A 23,334-nucleotide genomic window follows, 5' to 3' on the forward strand; every position below is an offset into this window, starting at 1 on the left:
CATACATATATACAGACAGACACATACACAAAGACTGACAATATCGTCAACAGCATTGTGTAACAATGTATTTCATCCTACACATCTTTTACTGCTCTGGAATATGCTTTTTCATTTTAGAACTGCATTTTAATGTTTTAATTCATAATTTAATTCATAATTATTAAACTGATTGGTGGTACAAATTCTGAAATTATGAATTAAAACATTAAAATGCAGTTCTAAAATGAAAAAGCATATTCCAGAGCAGTAAAAGATGTGCAGGATGAAATACATTGTTGTTAATTAATGAAATTAATGAAATACATTAATTAATTAATTAAGAGTTTAAAGCAGTGTACTGAAAGGAAAACAAGAAACAGAACTACAAATTATTTAGATATCAGTTACCAGCTATTGGAGACTATATTTACACAATATGCTAAGCCTCTCTGGATGATTCCTGGAAATTTGTGTAATACTTTACACAACATGTCCTTGTGGAACATCCTGCATGGTTCCATATCCACAGTTAGTAGCTTTCCTATTGTCTGAATAAAGAATGGCCATTTCTGGTTAGCACCAACAAAACTGAAACCATGATTGTTGCTTTCAAATTCTAGTTAGTGCTCATCAGAAATGGTGATATGCTTATTTATAAACAACTTATCCATGGTGAAGTTGCTGCATGTGGTCTCATCCAACAGCTGAGAGAAAATCATGTCAAGAGAAATTGTGTTGCCCTTGCAGGGTGTTTTTAACATTCATGTGAAGTAGGGCCATGCTGTGTATAACACTGTAAGGGCAGTTATTGGCAATTTTCCCTGGCAAAAATTGTAACTGTGGGAAATGTACCATCAATTGCCAGGAGTACGTGTGAGAAAAATCCTCAGCTGTGCACTGTTGGATTCGCCCACTTAATTTCTCCAGAATGATTGATTGGTTGACCAGTATCAATATTGACCAATAGATGGCAGCAATGAGTCTTGGCTAAAATCTGGTGGTCGTTTAAATTTGTGCAGTCAAGTTGCAGCCACTCCTAAGGGTTGGAGAACTGAAGTTTGAGCAATAGCTTTCAGATTCTTGTGTCACAGCATAAATATAGCTTTGATAATCCAAAAGGGTAGTAGTGGAACAATATGTAGTATGATTATGAAGCACTGTTTGGAAGGGTATAATTAAAGTGTGCCACTTCTCATTTAACTATCAATTCAGGATATATGAAAAATTGCTAAATAGCTTCTGATTCTGTATTTATTTGAAAGGATCTATGTTTACCAGGATTTATTCAGGTAAATGTGCATGGTCTTTAAGCTTCAATCCTATATTTGTGTGTGGGAGATTAAGCCTAATATTTGTGAGTACACGTAACTGAACTCATTAGGGTTTATATGTGAGCAGCTTGAATAAAATGTAGCTGTTACCATGCAGTTAAGGGCTTACCCCAAGTAAACACATCTTGGACAAGGTGATGTATGATGACACTAAGTCATAATGCCATTTGGTTGGCTTTGGCATAACATCTTACATGAACCCAGCCATTGTGGTTTGTAAATTATTTCTTTATGGCTCGGTATGGTATGTTAATTGATCTGATTGTAGTTTATTGAATAAAGCATGGTAGAGCAAATCATGACTGATGATATGAACCTGATCTGTAGACAAGTGCTAAGTCACACTTAAATAACAAGGACTTTCTTTTGTATATTAAGAACTGGAATTACATTTAATATGAGACAGAATCACTCTAGAGAACAAGTTTATTTTACTCCAAATTTTCTTGATAAAGAACTATTTAATGGAAACATACAGTAGAAAAGTAATACAAAGCAGCAACATTACATTAAAAGAATTCTGAAACTAGGAATTTTCAATCCTAAAAAAGTTAGATTTCTACTTAAAATTTAACATAGATATTAAACTAATGTATAATGTATACAAGATATACATAATTATAAAAACAGACCTTTTAGATTTATTTTATATATCTTTAGTTTAAAATCAGAAAAAACTCAAATAGAACTTAAATTATATTCCTGGTTATTTATTGGACATGATTACTCCAGGTGCTTTTGTAACACAACTCCCCAAAATTAGACAGCAATACTATAAAAAATTAGGATTTTTCTCAATTTTTTTAAGCCTATTTTTTCAAGCCATTTAGATTTCACGTTTTGGCTATACAGAATTGCCATTTTACAGACACTCAAAAGGAAACCAGTTGTGTGTGTAATCATCTAAAAGCAATGAAGTGCAAAATACTACAAAACAAAAAACTCAACAGAAATATAAACTTCATGCAATCAACACAATAATTCATATTCAAGAACTATCAACAATCTGGAAATGTTCATATCTCAGCAGCTTACCATGCAAGTGCTAAAACTGTCATTAGGGTAATATTTGGATCTACTCAATTCAATGGCTCTTTTTATAAAAAAAAATTACTAAAATCAACCTTGGAAAGTCATATTTCAGATATCTTTTTCAGTATATGAAGTGTTAATAAGTTCGGGACCTTAAGGAGTGCTTATCTTCCTTTATTACTGGGAAACATAAGTTAACCCAGGTATCCCATTATAAATGACCCCACTGTTGCATTAGTGGCCAGCTCTATAGTTGGTTTTAATACTGATTAAATAATTGCCATTGCAGGAGAAAGAAAATTAATGTACTTTAATTGTATCCAACATTCAGGCAATAAAATGTAAACAGTATTCTTTTAACATAACAAAAACAAGCTAAGAGATTAAGGCTAAATTAATCTTAATTAAAGATTAATAATCAACTGATTTATCGATTTAAGACAATATTACTACGGCAGCCTCTAAAAAACCTGGTTTGGTATAACTTGTATTTTCAAAATTCAATTTAACTACATATGACTGTGGAACAATCATTAACACCCCCCTCCCCCCCATTTCTGTCTAATATAATCCAAGAGGTACAGCATTCAAAGAAAGCAAAAGAGCAAGATCTTGATTATGATAAAATAATAATTAAAAGGGCATGATATAGTGCACAATCAAAGATACTGGCTCTCTTGGTTTTGACTATACTGACGGGTAGAATTAGTTAGCATTTGCCAAGCCTGATGGCTGTTTTGAGTTTATGAGGATTATTGGATATATTCAGCTCTTTTACAGTGACCAAGGCAGCAGTGGCTTCTCCTACAAAACTCGAACATCGCTGCCATAATTGAGAAGAGATGGTAGAAGCTGTACAACTTTAGAAAAATGGGGTGTGTATGATTTTCAGTATGCAGTTATTGGAAGATGATACAGAACTACCTTCCACTTAAATTACATCAGTGAACCAAATGGTACTCTGAGTAAATAGTGGCATCTGGAAGGAAAAAAATAATCTAAGTTAAAAACCTACTTACACTTACCTGGAAATAACTTTAACTGGGACACATATCCAAACAGAATGCAGTGGAATGTTCTATTAAGTATCCAGTATCCACAATTAAGTAATTGAGAAGGCCATGTTTCTGAACCTCTTGGACTACATTTATTCATTCCACTTTATAAAAGCAAAACCACGTTTTTAAAAAATGCTACAACTTTTATATCTGTTTGCTATTTAGGTATACAGCTTTAAAAAGAATTATTCCTTTTAGAATTTTCTATTTATTTCATACCTTTTTAGAAAGATTAATTTACAAACAGGGTTTAGCATAGCACTTGTTTTAAATAAACATTTAAGTTGTATTGATTTTTAGGAACTTATGTTCATACATAGACACTGATAAAACCTTGCTAGGGTAGAATTCCAGTTATTTAATGAACTTTAATTTCAAGTGTCATTTTTGTTAATATGGTATGAATTTGTAACATCAATTACTAGATTTTATTCATGTTACAACTAAAATAGTAATTGTGATATGTATCTTAATATACGTACCATAACAGTAATATTTTTAATTCTGGATGTTAATCTCATGTTAAGCCCTAAATTATTGAGTTCTTGAGAATGTATGGACTATATTTGATAAAATATAGATCTGAGCAATAAAGGAATGCCCTTATTCTTTGTACAATGGCAAAATTTTCATTATACTGTTGCAAATTAAAGTTGAATTTTCTTTCATCACAAACAAAATATATTTCTTAAATAACATTTAGATAGAAGAGCTTTCATAGTTTATCAATTTATTGTAATTTTAAAACATATATTATTCATTAAATGGAAGTTTATTTCATGCCCACCAAAATATACAGTCTCAGGATTAAAAAAATATTGATGAGGGAAACTGCTGTTTAAATACTTAGGGGGGAAATCTTTGAGAACAGTTCCCCACTCAATAAGAAACAATAATTCATTTGAGAGAAGCACATACACAAACACCCCAACTTTACTGCTAGAGGAAAATATTTACAGTAGAAATTCCTCTGTTGATGATGTAAGAGAAAAGCTGTTTCTTAAAAGACATAGCATGGTTTTTAAAATCTAGTATCTGTTGTTTCCTCTTTTACTGTATCCTAAACAAGTCTATGTCACTGGTCCTGTTAAAATGTCTAGGTGTAAGCCATCCTGCTAGAAACACATCTTTCACTGTGAGGGAGGGACATGTTCTGGCATAATTTATAGACAGAGATTCAATCGTTGAAGCTTTTCTAACAGAAGCCATACTAAAATAAAATATAGTTAACTGGTTAAAAAGAATGGGAGCGCCAATTTATAAAAGTCAACCTAAATTCTGTTAGTGTCCTTAATAAGGTTCAGAAGTGCTGCACCCATTTTGAATAAATGAAATCAACAATGTAAGCGGTGTCTTAATGGGAATGATGAGAAAAACGTGTGCACAGACCAGTGAGAAATCATCAGAGCTGGTTCACACATTCTCCCTATATAGGAGTAGCAAAAGCTGCTTTCAAGCACATAGCACAGTCCCAGGGTTAAGAATGTCTGACTTATGGACACCTCATAGTTACAAATGGGCTGCCTATTAGTAAAAATGGTGGATGGTGTTCACCTTCCTCGAGCTGACAAACCATTGAAGCCACACATTTTTAATATACACCCTGTTTTTGGCAGTTCATGAAAATGTGTGCGGCTTCAGCGGTCCTTCAGCTCAAGGAAGGAGAATGCTGTTTGCCATTTTTACTAATAGGCAGCCTGTTTGTAAGTACAAGTTCCAATTTACATACAAATTTGAGTTAAAGATAGACTTAGGAACAGAACTCACTCTTAACCCAGGGACTGCCTTCTGAAAAATCTGTTAAAATCTAACTCCAAAGGGAAAGAGGCAAAGGCAGCATAGATTTGTTTTAATGCAATAGATGGAAAGAGCTTCTCCCTGGACTATCTGGTTCACAAGTTTTCCATGCAGGTGCTATCACAGGATGAGTTGAAATGCGGAACTGAGGAAAGATTCTAGAGAGCCTTTTAGGTATGCAAGGTTTTGCATTAAAAATAGCAATGGTTCCATTCAGTTTAAACAAGCAGAAGAATGTAAATTGGTTTTTTTTATCAAGAATTCATTTACACTTAAGTTAAATGGAAACATTAACTATTAGTTTTAGCTGCCGTGTCTTGCAGAATTAGATACAATAAGCTGTAATTGTTCAAAGACTCTGTTCTAAAGGTACCAGCCTTTTATACATTCATTTATATTTTCAAAACAAGAATAAAATACCTGCTTAAGTATAGTTTGGGAATGAAAATATATTTTATTTGTAAACTATTCTGCTAAGTTATTGCTTTTTCCTTATAGCATGAGGTCTTTGAAGTCAGATGTTTCCTTTTTTTAAAAAAAAAAAGGCAATACAAAAGCATGCTAACTCTGACCATACTTAGTTCTGAATTTCTTTAATAATGTAAAAATTGCTTCTGAATAAACCTTTATGGAACTGAACTATAAAGAGCCTTATTAAACTTCTAAATCATAGGCATACAACTTGAGGCCCCACATCATAAGAAGCCCCTGAAAACCTTGTCTGCAGACCCCAAAGATTACTGTATTCAAATACTTTCGCCAAATTGTAATTCTTTATCTGACAGCAGGGCAAAAAGAAGAAGATTTGTATGAAAATGTTTAAAATAAATGACTGGATAGTAATAATTTCACTACATTTAATATAATTAAATATAAATCAATCAACTCTAGTTTTTGTCCAGGCCCCAGTACTACTTCTTGGAATATAGCCTCCATCATGCCACTCAAAGGTCAAGAATGGCCTTTGGTTGAGAAAAGTTATTTGTCCATCACATTAGAGGTAGGATCCACAAAAGCTTTGTTCTCACAACACACTGTACTATTCACTGGAAAGTAATGATCTTGAGTTGAACTTGGCAACTACATGGCTATAACTACAGTATATAGCTTTCTTGCAATGGCATGTAAGTGTTTTGCAAGTGCCTTTCTCTGAACCACTCACTAACTAATCACATTGTAGCCTAGTGTGGTGTGAGAATTCAGCTATATGGTCTTGGTAACTCAGGAACTAGGTTGAGTAAACTGTGGTTCATTTAACTATGGATAACGTATGCAAACATAACTAGACTTCTCAATCATCGGCATAAACAGGTGATCCTCAATAAAGCCCAGGCACAGGATGTCAATAGTGGTATTGTAGTAGCTGCTCCAAGCAGCTGTTGATGCCCAGAAATATCCTATGGCTCCCACAATAAAGTGTGATCTGACCAGAAGCTGGAGGCAAGCGCTTCAATGTTTGCTATACAGTTGCTAGTGTCTTGGCCACATTCACTCCCCAGTAAGCCTTGGACTTGCTAAAATAAGTTTTGTTGATAAGAGGGCATTTCAATAAATAACAAAGTTGCTTGCCATGTCCTTGATTCTCAACAGGTCTCACTCTTTCCATTAAAGCTCGGTAGTGCCTTACATGAAACCCATTTCATGCCTCTCTCACATTGTTTACTAATATTTGGATCATGGACTAATGATGAATTTTCAAGAGTTTACATGGCTGATCAAAAAGTGGTTTTCAACAACCCAGATTTTCTAAAGCAGCTTTTGATCAGCAGACTACAGTGCTGTTCTTTGGAAAATAAATTTTAAAAAATCCAGTAAACATTATATGACACTTACTAGATCATAAATATTATTTTACAGATCTTATTTTTAACTTAAAAATATCAGAATGTTAAGTTGCTTGACATGACTGAAAATGACATTTTATTGACAATTCATATTTCAAATTGATAAGATTCTAGTATTAGTGTCCCGTTCTTTTTTGTCCTCCAGAAACTCAACAAGCTTCATGTTTTTAAATAGCATGAATCTTGCAATTACTCTAGCTTAAAAAACATTTTCTTATACCACAATCCAAAATGCTAATTGATACATCTACAGCATTTTACATTCTTATCATTCATTCTAATATACGCTCGTTAGATCAAGCTTAAAATAAGCCAGTTTTAAATGTGAATTCCTGAGCAGGAAATAAAACTCCAACTGCTTGGCAGACTTCCATATTAATTATTCTATTGTCATATATGGATAAAAGCATGCCACAACTCATCATCCCACTGTATCAGTCCATTTCAACTGTAAAACTACTGATACATGAAGCTTGTCTACTACAATGGTTGTGTTTTATCAAGAGAAGAAATCAATGAACAAGAACCCTTATGTGTGCCGGAGATGCTGCATTACAAATGATGAATACACGTGGATATTTGGAAAAGTTGTATTACAGATTCTGCAGCTGTCTATGGTGAATGTATATGTGTATAAATAAACAAAACATGCATTAAAATGAACTGCTTGAAACATTCCTAACACAAACCATGATTTAGTTCAACCTGATCCTCTGGATGCATTGGCCATGATTGCTGGGGAATCATGAGAGTTGAAGAACACCACATTTGGAAACACTATTTTAACTACAACTGAATGTACACTTAGGCATTTTGGCCAAGGGAAATCAGTGGGCTTAAATTTGCACTGGATTATGGCTCAATATTTTAATGTCTCTTAAAGGAACAAAACAAAAAGATGTCCAAAATATGATACTGGATAGAAACATTCAGTTCATTGTGGATTTTGCATTTATGAAATACATTTTTTTTGGTGTTGCATTTTCCCCTGCACTTTCAACTAAGCATAGTTAATATAAGTTTTCTATTCATTTTTCATTTATACATATATAATTATTTACATTTGACCTTTTTTCCAAAAATGTTTTTTTGCAGCTTGCTGACTGGAAACCCCTTACAGACTTTTTGCATGAAATAGAAAAAAAATGAACTTACGATTTATGGTTTTGATGATTAAACAGAATAGATTATAGAGAGAAGACAGGTATGTTGTAACCATAGAGCAAGAGGTAAGCTTATAATTATACTTATAACTGCTGTAAAGAAAATCGGAAGCTACTTCTTTGTATCTTTTTTCTTTCTTTCCTATTCTTCCTTTATTTTTTTCCTTTCTTGCACTTTTAGCTTTCTCTTTGATTGCTTTCTCTTTCTTTTCTTACTTTATATTAGTTTGTATTAGTTTTTATTTTCTTTTTAAAAATCTTTAATAACGTTATATTAAAAAAACCAAAAACGTTTTTGCAGTCTTGGTCAGGCTCACTACTACCCACTAATGAAAATGAATTTTTTCATTTTTAAAATGTTCATATTCATACATTCCACTATAATGAAACATAAGCACCAATACGGATCAGAAGCAAAGCAGAACTTAAATTCTGATATCCATTAAATGTTATTTCATTCAAAAACTAAACAGTTTGTATTGGAATATCAGCTTGCTGCTGCTTCTTACATTAATTCTGTGTATTAAAATGTAAGGCTATGAGCCTCTGAGGATCAAATAAGCACTGTATCTTTGTTCCAACACTCAAAATCGTTTTTAAAGTAGCCAAAGGAAAGCTGGCACCTACTGTATATGTATAAAAATCCAAATACTCACATATTGCTAATCTTCAATTATATCTTGTACAATATCTATTCAGAAAATTCCAGTAATGAAATAATTCCAAGATAAGCAATGTTTTTCAATAAGGGTCAAGTTAATTCAATTGAGGTTTTATTTGTTATTGCTAACGTTCAACAGGATCAAGGCCAACACAGCAAAGCACTCAATCCACTTCTTCCCTTAACATCAAATGAATGACTAATATATGGAGCTCATGAGTTATTCTCTGTATAAACAACTAGTTGGAAGTTTTCCTGCACTCTGAATGTTTCAGTCATTGATTCTTCTTCTTACATGAATCCATGTTTACCAGCATAACATCATGAGAAATATATACTCAGATTTAATGAATGCAATTATTCTATAACTAGGAAATCTGAAACGACAATATCAAAAAGTTTGAGCAATTTTCTCTAGTAAGGATAAATTTAGTTTACCTTCATTTCTATATCCAAAACACAGCATCACAAATTTCAAGTTTAATTTTGAGGGTTCTTGACCCTTTGCATGTGTATGCCATATATTATATAATATATATAATCTACTTTCAATGATGCAATTTCAGAAACATCAGAGAAATTAAACAGATTTTTGAAACTTTCTGTAGGCACTCTTAAACGTTTCTTTAATTGTGTGTCTGTTCATGGCTCCAAAGACTAAATGCGGTTTTGAATGTCCTGTGGCAAAGTTTGCACATATACTGTCTTTTGAATGTGATAGCTGACAGTGGTGGAGCATGATAAAAAAGTGTGTCAGACTTCTGTGGAACAAATAATTTCTCACTACCTGAAGGGGTTTCCGACAGGCTTGTAGGACTATCAGGTTCCAAGGGCTGTATTTTGGGAAGTGGAGGGGGTGGAGGCAAAGGTGGTGGTGAGGGAGAGTTAGCAGAAGAGCACATCTCAGATTCTTTTCGCAAAGGTTCCTCTGAAGCTTGTGCCATATGGGACTGGAAATGACTCCACAGACGGAAATTGGTTCGGAAAGCCTTGTTACACACATGGCAAATGAAGGGTTTCACTGAGCATAAAAGCTCTTGATGACGCTCTAGTTGCTTGTGTATGGTGAAAATTTTCCCACACTTTTCACAGGGCCACAAACCTGTCTCCTTATTAGCAATGCTTTCCTTTGGTTCCCGACTGCTTTCAGAGATCTCCTCTTCTACATCATCCACAGGTTCTTCTTTGATTTGAACTTTCAGCTGTTTAGAAACACTAAGATCTTCAGGGAGGCATGAGGAATCTTCTGAATCAAAATTAATTTGCTCTGAGGAATCACTAAATACACCATCTTCTTTAGCTGCAACAAAGCTGCTCATTTTGTTAGGCTCTGCTTGATAATGTGATCTTGAAGCATTACTTACTTCACCATTGTGTTCCAGAACTGGTAAAGAAAAATTCTCTGTTGGAGCCATAGTATTTTGATTGTGAACTTCAACTTGATGACGCCAAATACTGAAGGAGGATTTAAAAGTGCGCATACACTCCAAGCAAGTGAGCTTCTTGTATTCGCATGTGATTTCATGGTCATGCTTCAGTTCTGGAGAAGAAAACAGAAGACTGCAGTAAGCACAAACTGTTGCTTTTCGGCAGAGCCGCTCATGATTTCCTTGTTCAGTAAGAGAGGAAAGTTTAGCATTACAAATACGACATTGATAAACCTTTTTGTTTTCCACTGGGTTTTCAATACGACTATCTTCTTTTGGTTTAAGAGTTTTATTTCCTCCAACTGGTTTTTCCCCTGGGTGCATTTTTATATGCTGTTTAAACTGTGATAAGAAGCGATATGCTTTCCCACAGTAGGTACAAATGTAAGCTCCTCTATTTCTTGACCTCAGATTCCTTTTGATGACTTGTTGTGCTTGTGAACTAGCTTGTCCCTGAAACCCTGGTTTGCCACGTCTTAGTTTAACAATCAAAGCCTTTTTAATCTCCCGTTCTCTTACAATGTCAATTAATTTCCTCTGAAATTTTTCATCTAAGACAGCATGTGAACTGGAAGCGGGTGAGGGGTTCTTTACAATTCCATGCTGTGTCTGGCAGTGGGTCCAAACTTTGAAGTTTGTGTGAAATCTCTTATGACAAATATCACAAGCATATGGTTTCTCTGGGTTATGGTACATATTGACATGACGATGTAGGCCTGCTGTTGACCTGAAAATCTTAAGACAGTGTTTGCACTTAAACTTTTTGTTAGGCTTTGTTTCCTCCAATTCACCACAATCATCTCTACTAACATCAGAATCTGGGAAATCAGCAAAGGGTACAGGATTCAAATTTTCTTCAAAATTGTCCTCTGACTCAGGGGAAACATGTTGGTCTACCTTAATTTTTTTGAGTGGTAGCCTTCTGTCTGCTTGAAATCTTCTTTTAGCTGGAAGTCTATTGAGCTCCCTATGGTCATCTTCTGCTTTAAAAGAGTTACTGAGTTCCCTGTGGTCATCCTCAGTTTTAAAGGAATCACTTTTGTTGACAGATGATAAAGTATCTCCCACTGTAATTCTTATAATTTCAGATGGATCTGAAAGTGGACTGCTAGGTTCAGTTTTAATCTGTACTTCTTGAGAACTTATATTCCTGTCTGTTGATTGAGAAGCACTGAAGGATCTAAGACGATGTGGATGCATTATCTGTGTCTTATCATCAGAAGCTGCTATTTCTGAAGTATCTTTCATGGGTGACTTTTGTGATATTACATTTAACATTATTCCTTGTGCACTGTTCCCCACTGAAGATCCTTGGGAAAGCTTTAAGTCAATAGAAGATGAAGAAATAGGAACTTGGCTATCCATTGACAATGACCTTCGAAGAAGACTTTTTACAAGTGGTCCACTCCTGTCAGTACTTTGGCTTTCAGAACCAGCTATCCTAGATGGGATTACTAATCCTAACTTTGAATAGTATAGCAAATTCCTGTCTTCACCTGGACTAGTTCCTTTTTCTCTTTCATTCAACAAAAATGTGGATTCTGATGAACTGCATATGGATTCAACTTGTGGGCAAGATTGTTTCAAGGGCATTTCTTCTGTCTTTCCTCTTAATAGTTGATCACTTTCTCCTAGTTCATCAGCTACCAGTTCCTTCTCTGCAAAAGGTTTCTGTGACAATATTGCATTTCTTTTCATTCTACTTTGATCATCCACTGTAACTGATGATTCATGGGACTTGGAGTATCTTAAAGAACTATCTTTCAACCATCTCTTTTCATTTAGGGATAGGCTATGTTGAAATTCAGTTGATTGTTGAGACCACTTAGTTTTGATACCAACTGATGACAAAAAATTAGAACTATGGCTTATATCATGTAAGGTTTGACCAACATTTTCCCCTTGTGTTTCATTTTTGCTCTGGCAAACAATTACACTTCTTTTCTGGGAGCCACTTTCATCATCTTCTTGGAACAATATTTTCTTAATTGGACATGCAGGCAAAGGAACTTGAGGACTTCTAGATACAATGTTAGTAAGAAAGGAAATTCCAAGACTGTACCCTACTTCTTGCACACCAGCAAGACTGCTTTTCTCAACAAACAAAGATGATGAATAAATGTAGTTTAATACATTGTCAAAGGTATCTGGTTCACAGAAATCAAGTTGAAATACTGACTGAGACTCATTTTCTTTTTTAGTGAATAGAGATTGAAAGTATTCACTGCTGGCAGCTAGAACATTTTTATGAGCTCGAAATTTTTGATCTCCTACTATGAGAACAACATCACAAAGTTGTCCTTTCAGACGTTGCTCATTTAAAGCACTTAGAAGAGAAATAGCATGTGCGGGATTTATATAATGCAAGAGTCCCTCCATGATTAGGTTTATCTGAAAGACAAAAAAGACAGACTCACACTCACAAAATAATTTAGATGGAATAAAAATAAGTAAAAGAAAGCTTTTAAAAAAATAATATATCCAAAGCACTAATATGGTATTAATATATTTTGTTTAATATATTACCATCTGTGTAACATACTGTATCAACTTAAATTAACATAGCATATGTAGATATATGTGTAAAATGTAGTATAGTGTACAACCAGCCTAATGGACAATCAAGGAGGAAAAGTCCATTTTGATTCTATTTGCATATATAATAATTATATAATTTAACTAAACAGATAGCAAATAAAACAGTTTCAGTTTTTCATTGCACCTCTGTAAAACCTGACAAAAATAAAGACTGAATTGAAAGTAAAACTGGTTAAATGTTTAAAGGCTTATATTGAATCCATGTTAAATTCTAAATACAAAGGGAATAAGCCCAGTTTAATAAAGTGGCACAAATAGTATTATACACCCATGCTAAGTGGGTTGGATCAACTAAGTTATGCAGGGTTATAAGTGAAATCTATATTTAAAAAATTAGTTATAGCTTGTCACAAGCATCACTGAGAACTGAGTACAACTTAGTCAAGACCTAACCAAATATGTCAGGAGAACTGAGATTCTTGCTCTTCAATGTATACACTAAGACACATGTAAACAACCTTTTTAGTTGCAAAAGCCATAAATGAAAATGGGTAATGATTTGGAGCCATATGCTAGGAGGGGAGCAAGTACATGATTTGCAGTAATGAAGTTTGTATGCAGGGCTGCCCAGGGTTGTATCTCCTCATGTGCCATTTTCTCCATACTTCTGACATGGTTTAAGTGGGAAATCAAAATGATTTAATAGAGAATTATTCCTGTACAATAATTTCCCTTTAAATTGTGGCACCAGTATGGGGACAGTTGATGGAACTCATTATAGGTCAAAACACACACAGTAGGGTACACAGAAGGTCTTTGAGAATCACATATAGTCCTCATGTGACCCATGTGCTCTGAGGCAATTATTGTCAATTTCTTTTTTTCTGAGGGCCTTTGGAGGATATATTCAGCATGCTTATTATATGCAAAATTTTCTATTAACCTTCCCCAATTTGGCATCCCTGATGCATGGATGCCATCTTCTAGAAATCCCCAGCAAACATAAACACCACCAAGAATTCTGGGAGTTGAAATCTATGCATCCAGAGGCTAGACAGATTGGAGATAGCTGCTTTAAATGATCAGAGAATATAGATAAAGCAGGTCATAACCTATATATAATCCCTTGTATAATTCATTGACAATCAATCTAGTATTTTATTCTAGACCTAGAAAGAAAAAGATTTATAAACCTTCTCAAAAATTTTCTCAAAAATTTAAAATAATACACTATTTTGCTAGAACACTTACAGGGTAAACAGATTCTAAAATCACTTTAGGTCAATCTTAAACAAGTTGGAAATAAATCCCACTGGATTCAGTGGGGATATGCCTCTGTGAGATTGAATGTTAGACCTAAGCTGGCTCAAGTGCACAAGGTTGCTTTAACACTAGAGAGATCAAGATTGTACACTGATAATCCCAATCTCACATTTGGGTGATTATAGCATTGTCAGAGGCTTAATCCTGTTTCTAGCACCTTCTTTGCTGTATCAAAGGTGAAAATACTGCTTATCTATCTGGATAATGATCTGGTAGACAGACCTTCAGAGAACATTTTTCTGCCAGTCACTGCCTGAAATGCTTATATGAGATCCAACATTCATCTTTATTTTAATATCCTATTTTCTGCCTTTCATTGTGATTACTAAGTTGTTTCATGATGCCATTTTACTGGATATGTAGAGCATATTTATTTGCATTATGTGAAGAGCATGGAACAATTTATGCAAATGTATTTGACCTGATATAAGTGTAATACTAGAACACTGTTTCTCAACCTTAGCAATTTCTAGATGTGTGGACTTCAAACCAGCATGGCCATTGATATAATTATAGTACTATAACAAGTTTAGCATTATGTGAATGAAAGCAGCAAGTATCGTCTCATATCCTTCCTATTTCCTCTCTTCTCTGCTGTAGCCAGGAGAAAATCCCAAGTCTCTATTTTCTGCTCCAAATTTGTTAGAATCTTCCTCCCCAATTTTCAAATGTAATGAGGAATCTAAATAATTTAAAGTAGGAAATGGCTGCATCTACTTTAGGACTAGGCTGAAGAGAAAACTGGAGCTAGGCTCTCTGCTCTTTTTTCCTGTAATGCTCAAATATGGTTCACTTTTACATCTGTAAGAGATCTTATCCTTTAACATCTGAAATACCAAAGGAAATCTCAAGAAATTTAATCCTAAATCCACACTACTAAAAATAAATAGAACGTACCAGAAAAGCTTTTTTCCTCTTCTTGAAAAAACTTCAAATGAGAGAAATCTTAGATTCAGGACTGCATTTACTCCTTAATTGGCAATGACTTTGAAGTCTTTATGTCATGTAGTCTGTTGTGGGGAAAAAAGAAATTATGTCTACTGTAAAACAACATTAACATCCAAAAGAATTTTCTGACTTCACACTAATTTCTGCTGCTTGAACATGTAAGAATAGCCATACTAAAAATAGTTTTCTTGAGGACTTCTCTTTTCAGAATGCAATTTCCTTTTTACAAGTTTCAATGACAAACAATTTGTTTTGGGGACCAGTTCAAGTCAGCTGGTTATGCTGGTTATGACTTTTAAAACTCTTCAAGGCATGTAACTAGGCTCATTCTCAGATATGAGTCTGATTGTATTTTAAGAACCTCCAAAAAACCTCCCCTTTTTCTGTCCTATTCTTGGTACAGTACATTTCTGAGGACCCTGAAAGGGATCTTTCCAGGGGTTGCGTCTAGATTTTGGAACTCTTTTCTAAAGAAAGACAAATTAATTCAATAGTTGATGTTCCTCTTCCTGCAAACAAATATGGTGTTAATCAGACAACTTTTGGACTTGATGTAACGTCTCAGTTTTGTCCAAAAGAAATGTGAATTGATAAGCACAGAATACTGCTTAATAGAACTATTGTCTTAACTGATTTTATTTCATTTTTTGATTGAATTTTCCTGTGATTAACTACACTGACAACCCCCTCCCCCACTCCTGCTGTGATGCCTCATTGTGGCAGGGTAAGTGTATGATCTTGGGAGGGATGAACATGAGCAAAGAATGCCGGGAGTGTATGCCAAAAGTATATATTCCCTTCATGAAGGTTATCCCAGATGCCCAGCTAAAGCAAGAAGGCACCTATATTGGGCATCAGTGATATAGGAAAATGCTGGAGGCAGATGATCACTTTAGTGACAATGACAAAAGCATCAATTAATATTGCACAAGAGAAGGCAATGGTAAACCATTCCTGTATTTTTACCAAGAAAAACACAGGATAGAAAATATAAAATGATAGACAATTAAATCTATTATGTGGTTGCTAAGAGCTGACACTGACTTGATGGCACATGATCAATAAAAAAAACCCCCTACAATGAACACAACTGGTGATGAAAAAGTAGAATACAGATTTAGTTTCCAAACTGTAGTCAACTTTTTGATATGCAGCATCAAAGCCATCTGGATACAATGGTAAGACAAACTCTGATCACGTATTAGGTACCCTGAGTGCTCAATACATACCCACTACAAATAATCCACCTACTGCAAATAATTGCTCTTGTGATGCCCAGGTTCAGCATGGAAACCTATATACAAATGGTTGTATGCACCTAGGCTTTCCCTTGACAGATAGCTGGGCTAAATCAGCAATTGTCTATGTTATTTGAGTGACATCTGAGAGGGAGTCTTAATTGGACCACCCACATTATGTGAACTTGTTTGTGAATCCCAGAATGGAACTACCTTGGTTGGATTCACTTCCAACTTTGTCCCTAATGTTTGAGCTAGCCAGGTACGTGAATTCCAATTCAAACCTTCTATCTGTACTTCCGAAAGAAACAACATTGACAGACTTCATTACTACCGTGAGTCACAGTGCTCTACCCAACATAGTTTCCCTCTCTTCCTTGGAACTCCCTCTTATTTGCTAGCCTCTCCTCAATTTTCCTTAGGAACTAGGAAATTCCTAGGAATTTCTATTCCTAAGTATCCTTAGGAATACTTCAAGCAGGGGGATGGCTAGCCCCATAGTGGCCAGCTGTCCACAGCCTGATTTTCCATCTTCTTGGATTTTCCTTTTTTAGTATTGTTTTAATGCTGGATGCTTTTTTAGTATTGTTTTAATGCTGGATGTATTTGTGTTTTAGATATATTTAAGTCGCCCAGAGTCCCCTATTGTGGGGGAGATGGGCGGGGGAGAAATCCAACAAATAAATAAACTAAATCTGATAGGTAGTTGTGCAAGTCTTCTGAAAATAAATTATAAGAACTGCTTAATTCTTTGCCTTGGATTAAATATCTGAGGTTTATTGTCCAATATATGTGGATATATTTTGCTTCTTTGTGTATGTGAATAATGGTACCTTATGTGGTTTTTCAAACTATCTTAGTATCAACTTAGTGCAACTGAGGCATTAAAGGTAAAGTTGCTAATTGCAAATGTAGGTTGGGATCACAACAGGCAGAAACACTTTAAGAAGTTCGTATTCATAAGTGCAAAACAGATGAGCCAGTCAGGAGCCCATCTAATACAATTTTGTAGTGGATCTTATTTTCCTCAATTTGCCTTTGCGCAATGGGTTGCTGCTGGAGGCTAGAGGAGAAATGTTTGAGCTGAAGGAAGAGTCCTCCAGATAATTTGAACTGCAGTACTCATGATCCTGAGGCAGCAACATCAGTGGCAAGGGATTGTGGAAATTATAGTTGCAGATTCCTGGACAGATGCAGACTTCCTATCCCTGGCCTACTGTGATTCATGGCTCTGCCCTCTGTACTGTACATATATGAATCTCCCCCGTACCTTTCTGCTCCGCCCTCCTTCCCACCAATGTCAATATCAGTCACTGATAGTGAGATGGGTGGTGTATAAATTTGATTTTGTCTCCTCTGTATTTGATCCAGTGGGCTTCTACATAAACACACATTGGCTGATGATATAAATATGGAAAGAATTTTTACACTCAGCTGCAACTAATAAGTTCTTATTAGTACTGACACTAGGAAGATAGCTAATCAGTTATCAGCCATGAAATTCAAAAGCCTCTACTGCAGATTGATTTTTAACAGGAGCCAAACTTCCTTTTCAAAAGTCTTTAATGAAACGTGCAATCCTTCTAGTCATGTGTGGTTTCTCAGTACACTTCAGTGTGAAAAGAACTAGCCCGTATACAGTACAAGCAGATTTAAAGCAGCCTTCCATGTGATGCCCTCCTGATGTATAGGACATCAGCTCCCATAATTCCCAACTATTACAGTACAAGTTAAACATAGTTTGAGGACATTAGTTACAGAAGACAAATTTAAAGCAAGTATTTGTACAGGCTGCATCCCCAGGCCTCCTAGTTCAAATCCTGGCTAAATTCAAATCCTGGCTAAAATCTCTGGCTAAAACAACTTTCCCAAATTATAACTGTCCTTCAGATATTTTGGCCTTTAACTCTCATAACTTCCACCCTGCTTGGGAATTATGGGAGCCGAACCTCAACATTTGAGGGAACAGAGATGGTTGCACTGATAGGAGTAAGAAGCATAAAACATCAATAAACTCTGAAACTTAAGACATCACCACCCACCCTTCCTTTCCGCGGAGAACGAGCCCGGCCCAATTATGTCTTGCCCAAAATGACATCATACGATTCAAAAGCCCATTACATCCATTTTCTGCGCATGCTCACAGCGCCCAATTATACCCCACCCAAAACATTATTCCTAAACTAACCGTGTAGGCGGTTAACTCTAGCGTATATGGGCAAAGCGCAGGCGCAACACAGAAAAGAAAGCACCCATGAGCTAAAAGTGGGCAACAGACATGCGCGCTAGGCAGCTAATAAAAAGCAACGACATGAATATATGCCACAGCGTGAACGCGTCTATTAGAGTCCACGCATGCGCTGTGGAGGGGTAAGAACTCGTTTTGTAACTGGCGCAGGCGCACACAGGGGCTTAAGACCGCAGCCCTACTCGGTAGGGGAAAAATATACCTCAGAGTTACGTCAGGAAAAGACGCCTTTGTGCACGGGGAAACCCGAGCCTTTGTCCAGAGGAGTCCCGCCTTAAAGGAGCAACAACTGGGGTCTCTTACTCACCTTCCGCGCACCCCCTTTCCTTCCCCCTTCGGCCGTCTCCTTTTACGATTCACCCGCGCGCGCTGCCGCCACCGCCGTGATTCCATCCATCTTGAATTTGACGTCATCCCACACCAGGGATGAAGTCATCGTTGGGAACGCTTGTCACGTGCGCATCTTTTCGATTGGTCGAGGTTAGCCGGATGGAGGAGGGGGAACGCGCCCGATTCTCAGACGGGGGAGGGGGCCATGTTACAGCGAAGGGTCCTGAGGGGAGATTCCCCTCCCGCGCGCTGGCTCCCTTCGTCTCCACCCCTTGGGAAGCGTCGCCGGGTCTTACTAAGAACGAGGCAACGAAGTGGGTCGCGGGAGAGGGGGGTCTTCGGCCGCCCGGGAGGCTGCGGGGTGCTGGAGCGGCGCGGAGCGACCGCCGCCGTCGAGGCTAGCAGAACCGGGGCAGGCAGTCCTGGGAGGGCGGTCCCGGGAGTCATGGTCGGAAGAACGACTTCGAGAGGACGAAGCTGTTTCGGGCTAACGTTGCAAAAGCAAGTTTCAAGCACACCGTTTCCGGCTGCAGGACGGCCGATTTCACCGAAAGAGGCAGGCCAAGCCGAGGATCTTCCAAGACCAGGCCTTCAAATTGGGGGAAAGGGAGCTTTGAGACAGCCCTCGGCCTCTTCCGGAATGCTACGTTAAAAAAAAAAAAAGTTTATGGCTTGTCTGAATAAGCAGAATAAATCCAATTAAGAACTTGGCAAGCTGTCCTTGAGCTAAAACAAAGTAGATTCAACCCACAGTCCTCAAAGCAGTCAGAAGCCTAGTTTACTTCTTCAGCTCTATCTCCATTTGAAAGGTAGCAGAGCTGCTGAATTAGATCTGCATTTTGAGAGAGCCATGCTGCAGTATTTTTTCTGCAATAATAGTAGATTGCTTTAATGATCTGACTCCCTACTAGTAATTTCCAGCCAATGTTAATTTGTCTCTGTTTTTTTAAAAGAGATACAAGTCCTTGAGCTTTATTTCATAAGTGCTCTGAACCAGCCACAATATGTAGAATTCAGCATTGAATTTCTCATGATATATCATGCATATAAGTTAAATAAAGTGATACTATACCATTTTGGTGCATTCCTTTCCCAGTTTTCAATCATATGCAGTATTTGCTTTAGATTTCGTTTCAAATTGTTGCTTTTGGTTCATAGCATGAATTCTTTAAAAGGCAGATGTGGTGTGCTACACCGATGTTTAAAAGGCTGTCCACAATTTGTTTTGGCCTATGCAGTCAAAAGCCTTTGTATAATCAATAAAGCAAAGTCTTTTTGAAGCTTTCTTGCCTTTTCAGTTATCTATTGCACATTAGCAATGTGATCCGAAGTTTCTATTGAACACAAATTGTACATTTGGCAGTTCTTGTTCCATGTTCTGTAGAAGTCTGGATTGTAAAATCTTGACTATTATTGTGAGGTAGCACTGCACTTCTCTGGTATCGGAGTATGAATTTTTCCAGTCTTTTAGCCACTGCTATTTTCCTTAATTGCTTACAAATGGCAAATTGCTCTATAACTCATCTTGCAAAGTTTTGAATACTTTGGACATTCATCAGCTGAAGTTTTGTATTTAACAATATTCAATATTCTTACACAGAAATTATTGTAATTTTTATTATGATTTATAATTTAAAATTTAAGGCATACTGGTTATAGTTACCATTTGCACAATAACCTGATTTTAATAGTGACTTAAAACTATAACTTGATATGAGATATGTAATATGTAGATTTAATGTAAATTTTTAAAGTTAATTTTACAGTGATTGTAAATCTAATTTTTGTTCCTTCTATTTTTTCCTTGTTTTTCATTTGTACCTGTAAATCTAATAAACAATAAAAAATAAAATTACAGAATTCAAAGGAATCTTTTATGCAAAGACAGGTGCCATGAAAGAGAGAAAGCAAAGAACTGTACCCCCATAAAAAGCAAAACCAAAGTGATGATGCAAAGGCTTGTTCACTGAATTAGACCTAGGCATCCTGGAAATTAAAAGATACATGGTGCCTAAAAATGTCCCTAAATGGAATATTAATTTTTAATTAAAAATAGAAAAGAGTTCATTCCATGGAAAGCCCTCCATATATGCATAGTTCAAAATTATTTACATTCCTTCAGGTCTCCCACTTGTTAATACATGTTTTATAGGAATGTGCAAAAGTTCTTGGGAGAGAGAGGCCAGAAGATCTAAAGGATGATTATCTCGCTAATCATTTTGTGGATAAAATTGCTCATACTTGCTCCAGATTAGCAGCCAGGTGGACAGGACCGGATGAGATGATAACATCTTTTGATGTTACCTGAGAAGTTTTTGAGCCTGTGGAACCTGAGCTAGCAGACAAAGTTCTCTGGATCCTAACTGCCGTTTGTGTGCTTGACCCCTATCCCTTATGGTTAAAAGCAAATGGGAAGGAGTTGTGGAGATGGATCCAGGCAACAGTCAATGCCGTTTCGTTAGATGGGGAAGTTCCAGCAGCATCAAGAGAGGCGCTACCCTTCTCAAGGGACCTGCTTTGGTTCCGTTATTAGTAGATAGGTGAGCATAGTGCAGAACAAGCTGACCTTGCAACAAATACTAAGATCAACAACTACTGTGCTATATCCATTGTCCTCTTTGTGGGGAAGGTGGTACATAGAACTCTGGAAGAAGTGATTCATCTAAATCCTTGGCAATCAGAATTCACTGAAACTCCTTTGATTGCCTTCAAGAATGACTTGTGGCAGGACCGGAGTGAAGAAAGCATGGCCATCTTCTTCCGCTGGACTTCCTAGTGTCCACAGTATCCTGGCTTGTCTATGAAGGCTGGGGGTGAAAGAAGCTTTTTGCAGCAGTTATGCTCTTCCCTGAGTGGATCCAGTCAGTAGTTTTGAGAGGAGGGAGAAGTGTGGCCTACAGGTATTCCATTATCATATGCCTCAGAGTTTGGTCCTCTCCCCCAAACTTGTTTAACAACTATATGAAACCATTGGGAAAGGTCATCCAACATAAGATATTATTATATGAATATTTGTTATTGTATTTTATAGCAAGATTACAAAAAAAATAGTACAAAAATACAAAAGATAATGAAAGAAACAATGAAAGACTAAAGATGATTAATAACAACAAAAGAAACAACTGAACCAAGAAACAGAAGAAAAAGAAGCCCCCATTTTTTTTAAAACCCACCCAAATGAAATAGTAGCAATACCAAACATCTAAAAATATATATTATCAGTATTGTGCTCCCCTATGGAAAGCAGGTTCATAGTTTGGAGGTCCTCTTTAACTCATGGCCCCTGCAGATGGAAGCCGTGGCCAGGAGGGCCAGTGCCCAATTTCATCTGTGCATCAGCTGTGGTTTTACAGACAACGGGGCACTGAAGATGATCGTTCATGTCACTTCACATGTAGATTATTGTAATTTTAGGGCTGCCTTTGAAGACCACCCAGAAACTTCAACTAATATAAAACACAGAGTCCCATTTGCTTATGAGACAGTACTGTGATTGCCATGTAACCATTTTGCTGCAGGAGCTGTTCTAGCTTCTGGTTTGTTTCTGAGTGCAATTCAAGGTGCTATAAAACCCTCCATGGTTCAGGGTGGGTGGCCAAGGAATCTACAAGACCTCATATCCCAAACAGATTCTACCTACCAAATCTGAGTGAACAGAGGGTGCCTGCTGAAGGTCCCCACCTACCAAGAGGTAAGGCAGGAGTTCTGGAATAGTTTGCCACCTAAGAAAAGAGTAGCTCCCACTCTCATTGCCTTCCAAAGGCTGGCTGTTCTGGAAGGCTATTGGGACTTGGGGAGTAGAGTTATTAGTGCAAGATGTATAAAGTTAATAATGATGTAACATCATGTAATGTAATTTTAGATTATTGGGTTTTATGTATCGAATTGGCTCCTTGTTGCCTTTTAAGCACTGCTTAAAAGATTGAAGCAGATCCATAAATTGATAATTAATAAATACCATGTCCTTGTATTTTTAAACAAATACAAGACATAATAGGTGGTTCAGGGGCTTTCCATAAATTTATATAATTTCTGGTACATTTGAAAAAGGCATCTTTAATTTTGTTTTTGTAATAATTGTTTATGTGATGTATTTTAACTGAAAGCAGGAAGCTAGAAACAATAAACAAGTTAATAAGGTGCTGTGGGAGTTGCTCAGGATAAGGCTTATTACAGGCAGAGCCTTAAATGGTCAGAAGATGATTCAAAAGATTTAACTAGGGTGGCTATGTGCATTTTGCCAAAACAGAAAAAGGACTGCCCAACTCAAAAAATCGTGACAGAGAAGAGGTCACAGATTTGCGCATGAGTTTGAGCATGTAGGTAGGTAGGTAGGTAGGTAGGTAGGTAGGTAGATAGATAGATAGATAGATAGATAGATAGATAGATAGATAGATAGATAGATATAAAAATG

The 23,334-nt window shown here is 36.4% G+C and overlaps 1 protein-coding gene across 1 annotated transcript; it reads right to left on the minus strand.

Moving 5' to 3' along the window:
* Nucleotides 1-276: 276 nt before the first annotated feature.
* Nucleotides 277-19,555, minus strand: ZBTB21 (zinc finger and BTB domain containing 21). Its single transcript, XM_007430235.4, has 3 exons — nt 18,898-19,555; nt 15,054-15,166; nt 277-12,686 (listed from the first exon to the last, which is right to left on the minus strand). Exon 3 carries the CDS (start codon nt 12,672-12,674, stop codon nt 9,495-9,497), a length of 3,180 nt encoding a protein of 1,059 aa, XP_007430297.1. The 5' UTR covers nt 12,675-12,686; nt 15,054-15,166; nt 18,898-19,555; the 3' UTR covers nt 277-9,494.
* Nucleotides 19,556-23,334: the final 3,779 nt, after the last annotated feature.

This window comes from Python bivittatus, unplaced genomic scaffold (genome assembly GCF_059951505.1).
Source record: "Python bivittatus isolate LINGU-HERP-01145 unplaced genomic scaffold, Pbiv_v1 ctg000350_np1212, whole genome shotgun sequence".
In the NCBI taxonomy this organism is placed as follows: domain Eukaryota; kingdom Metazoa; phylum Chordata; class Lepidosauria; order Squamata; family Pythonidae; genus Python; species Python bivittatus.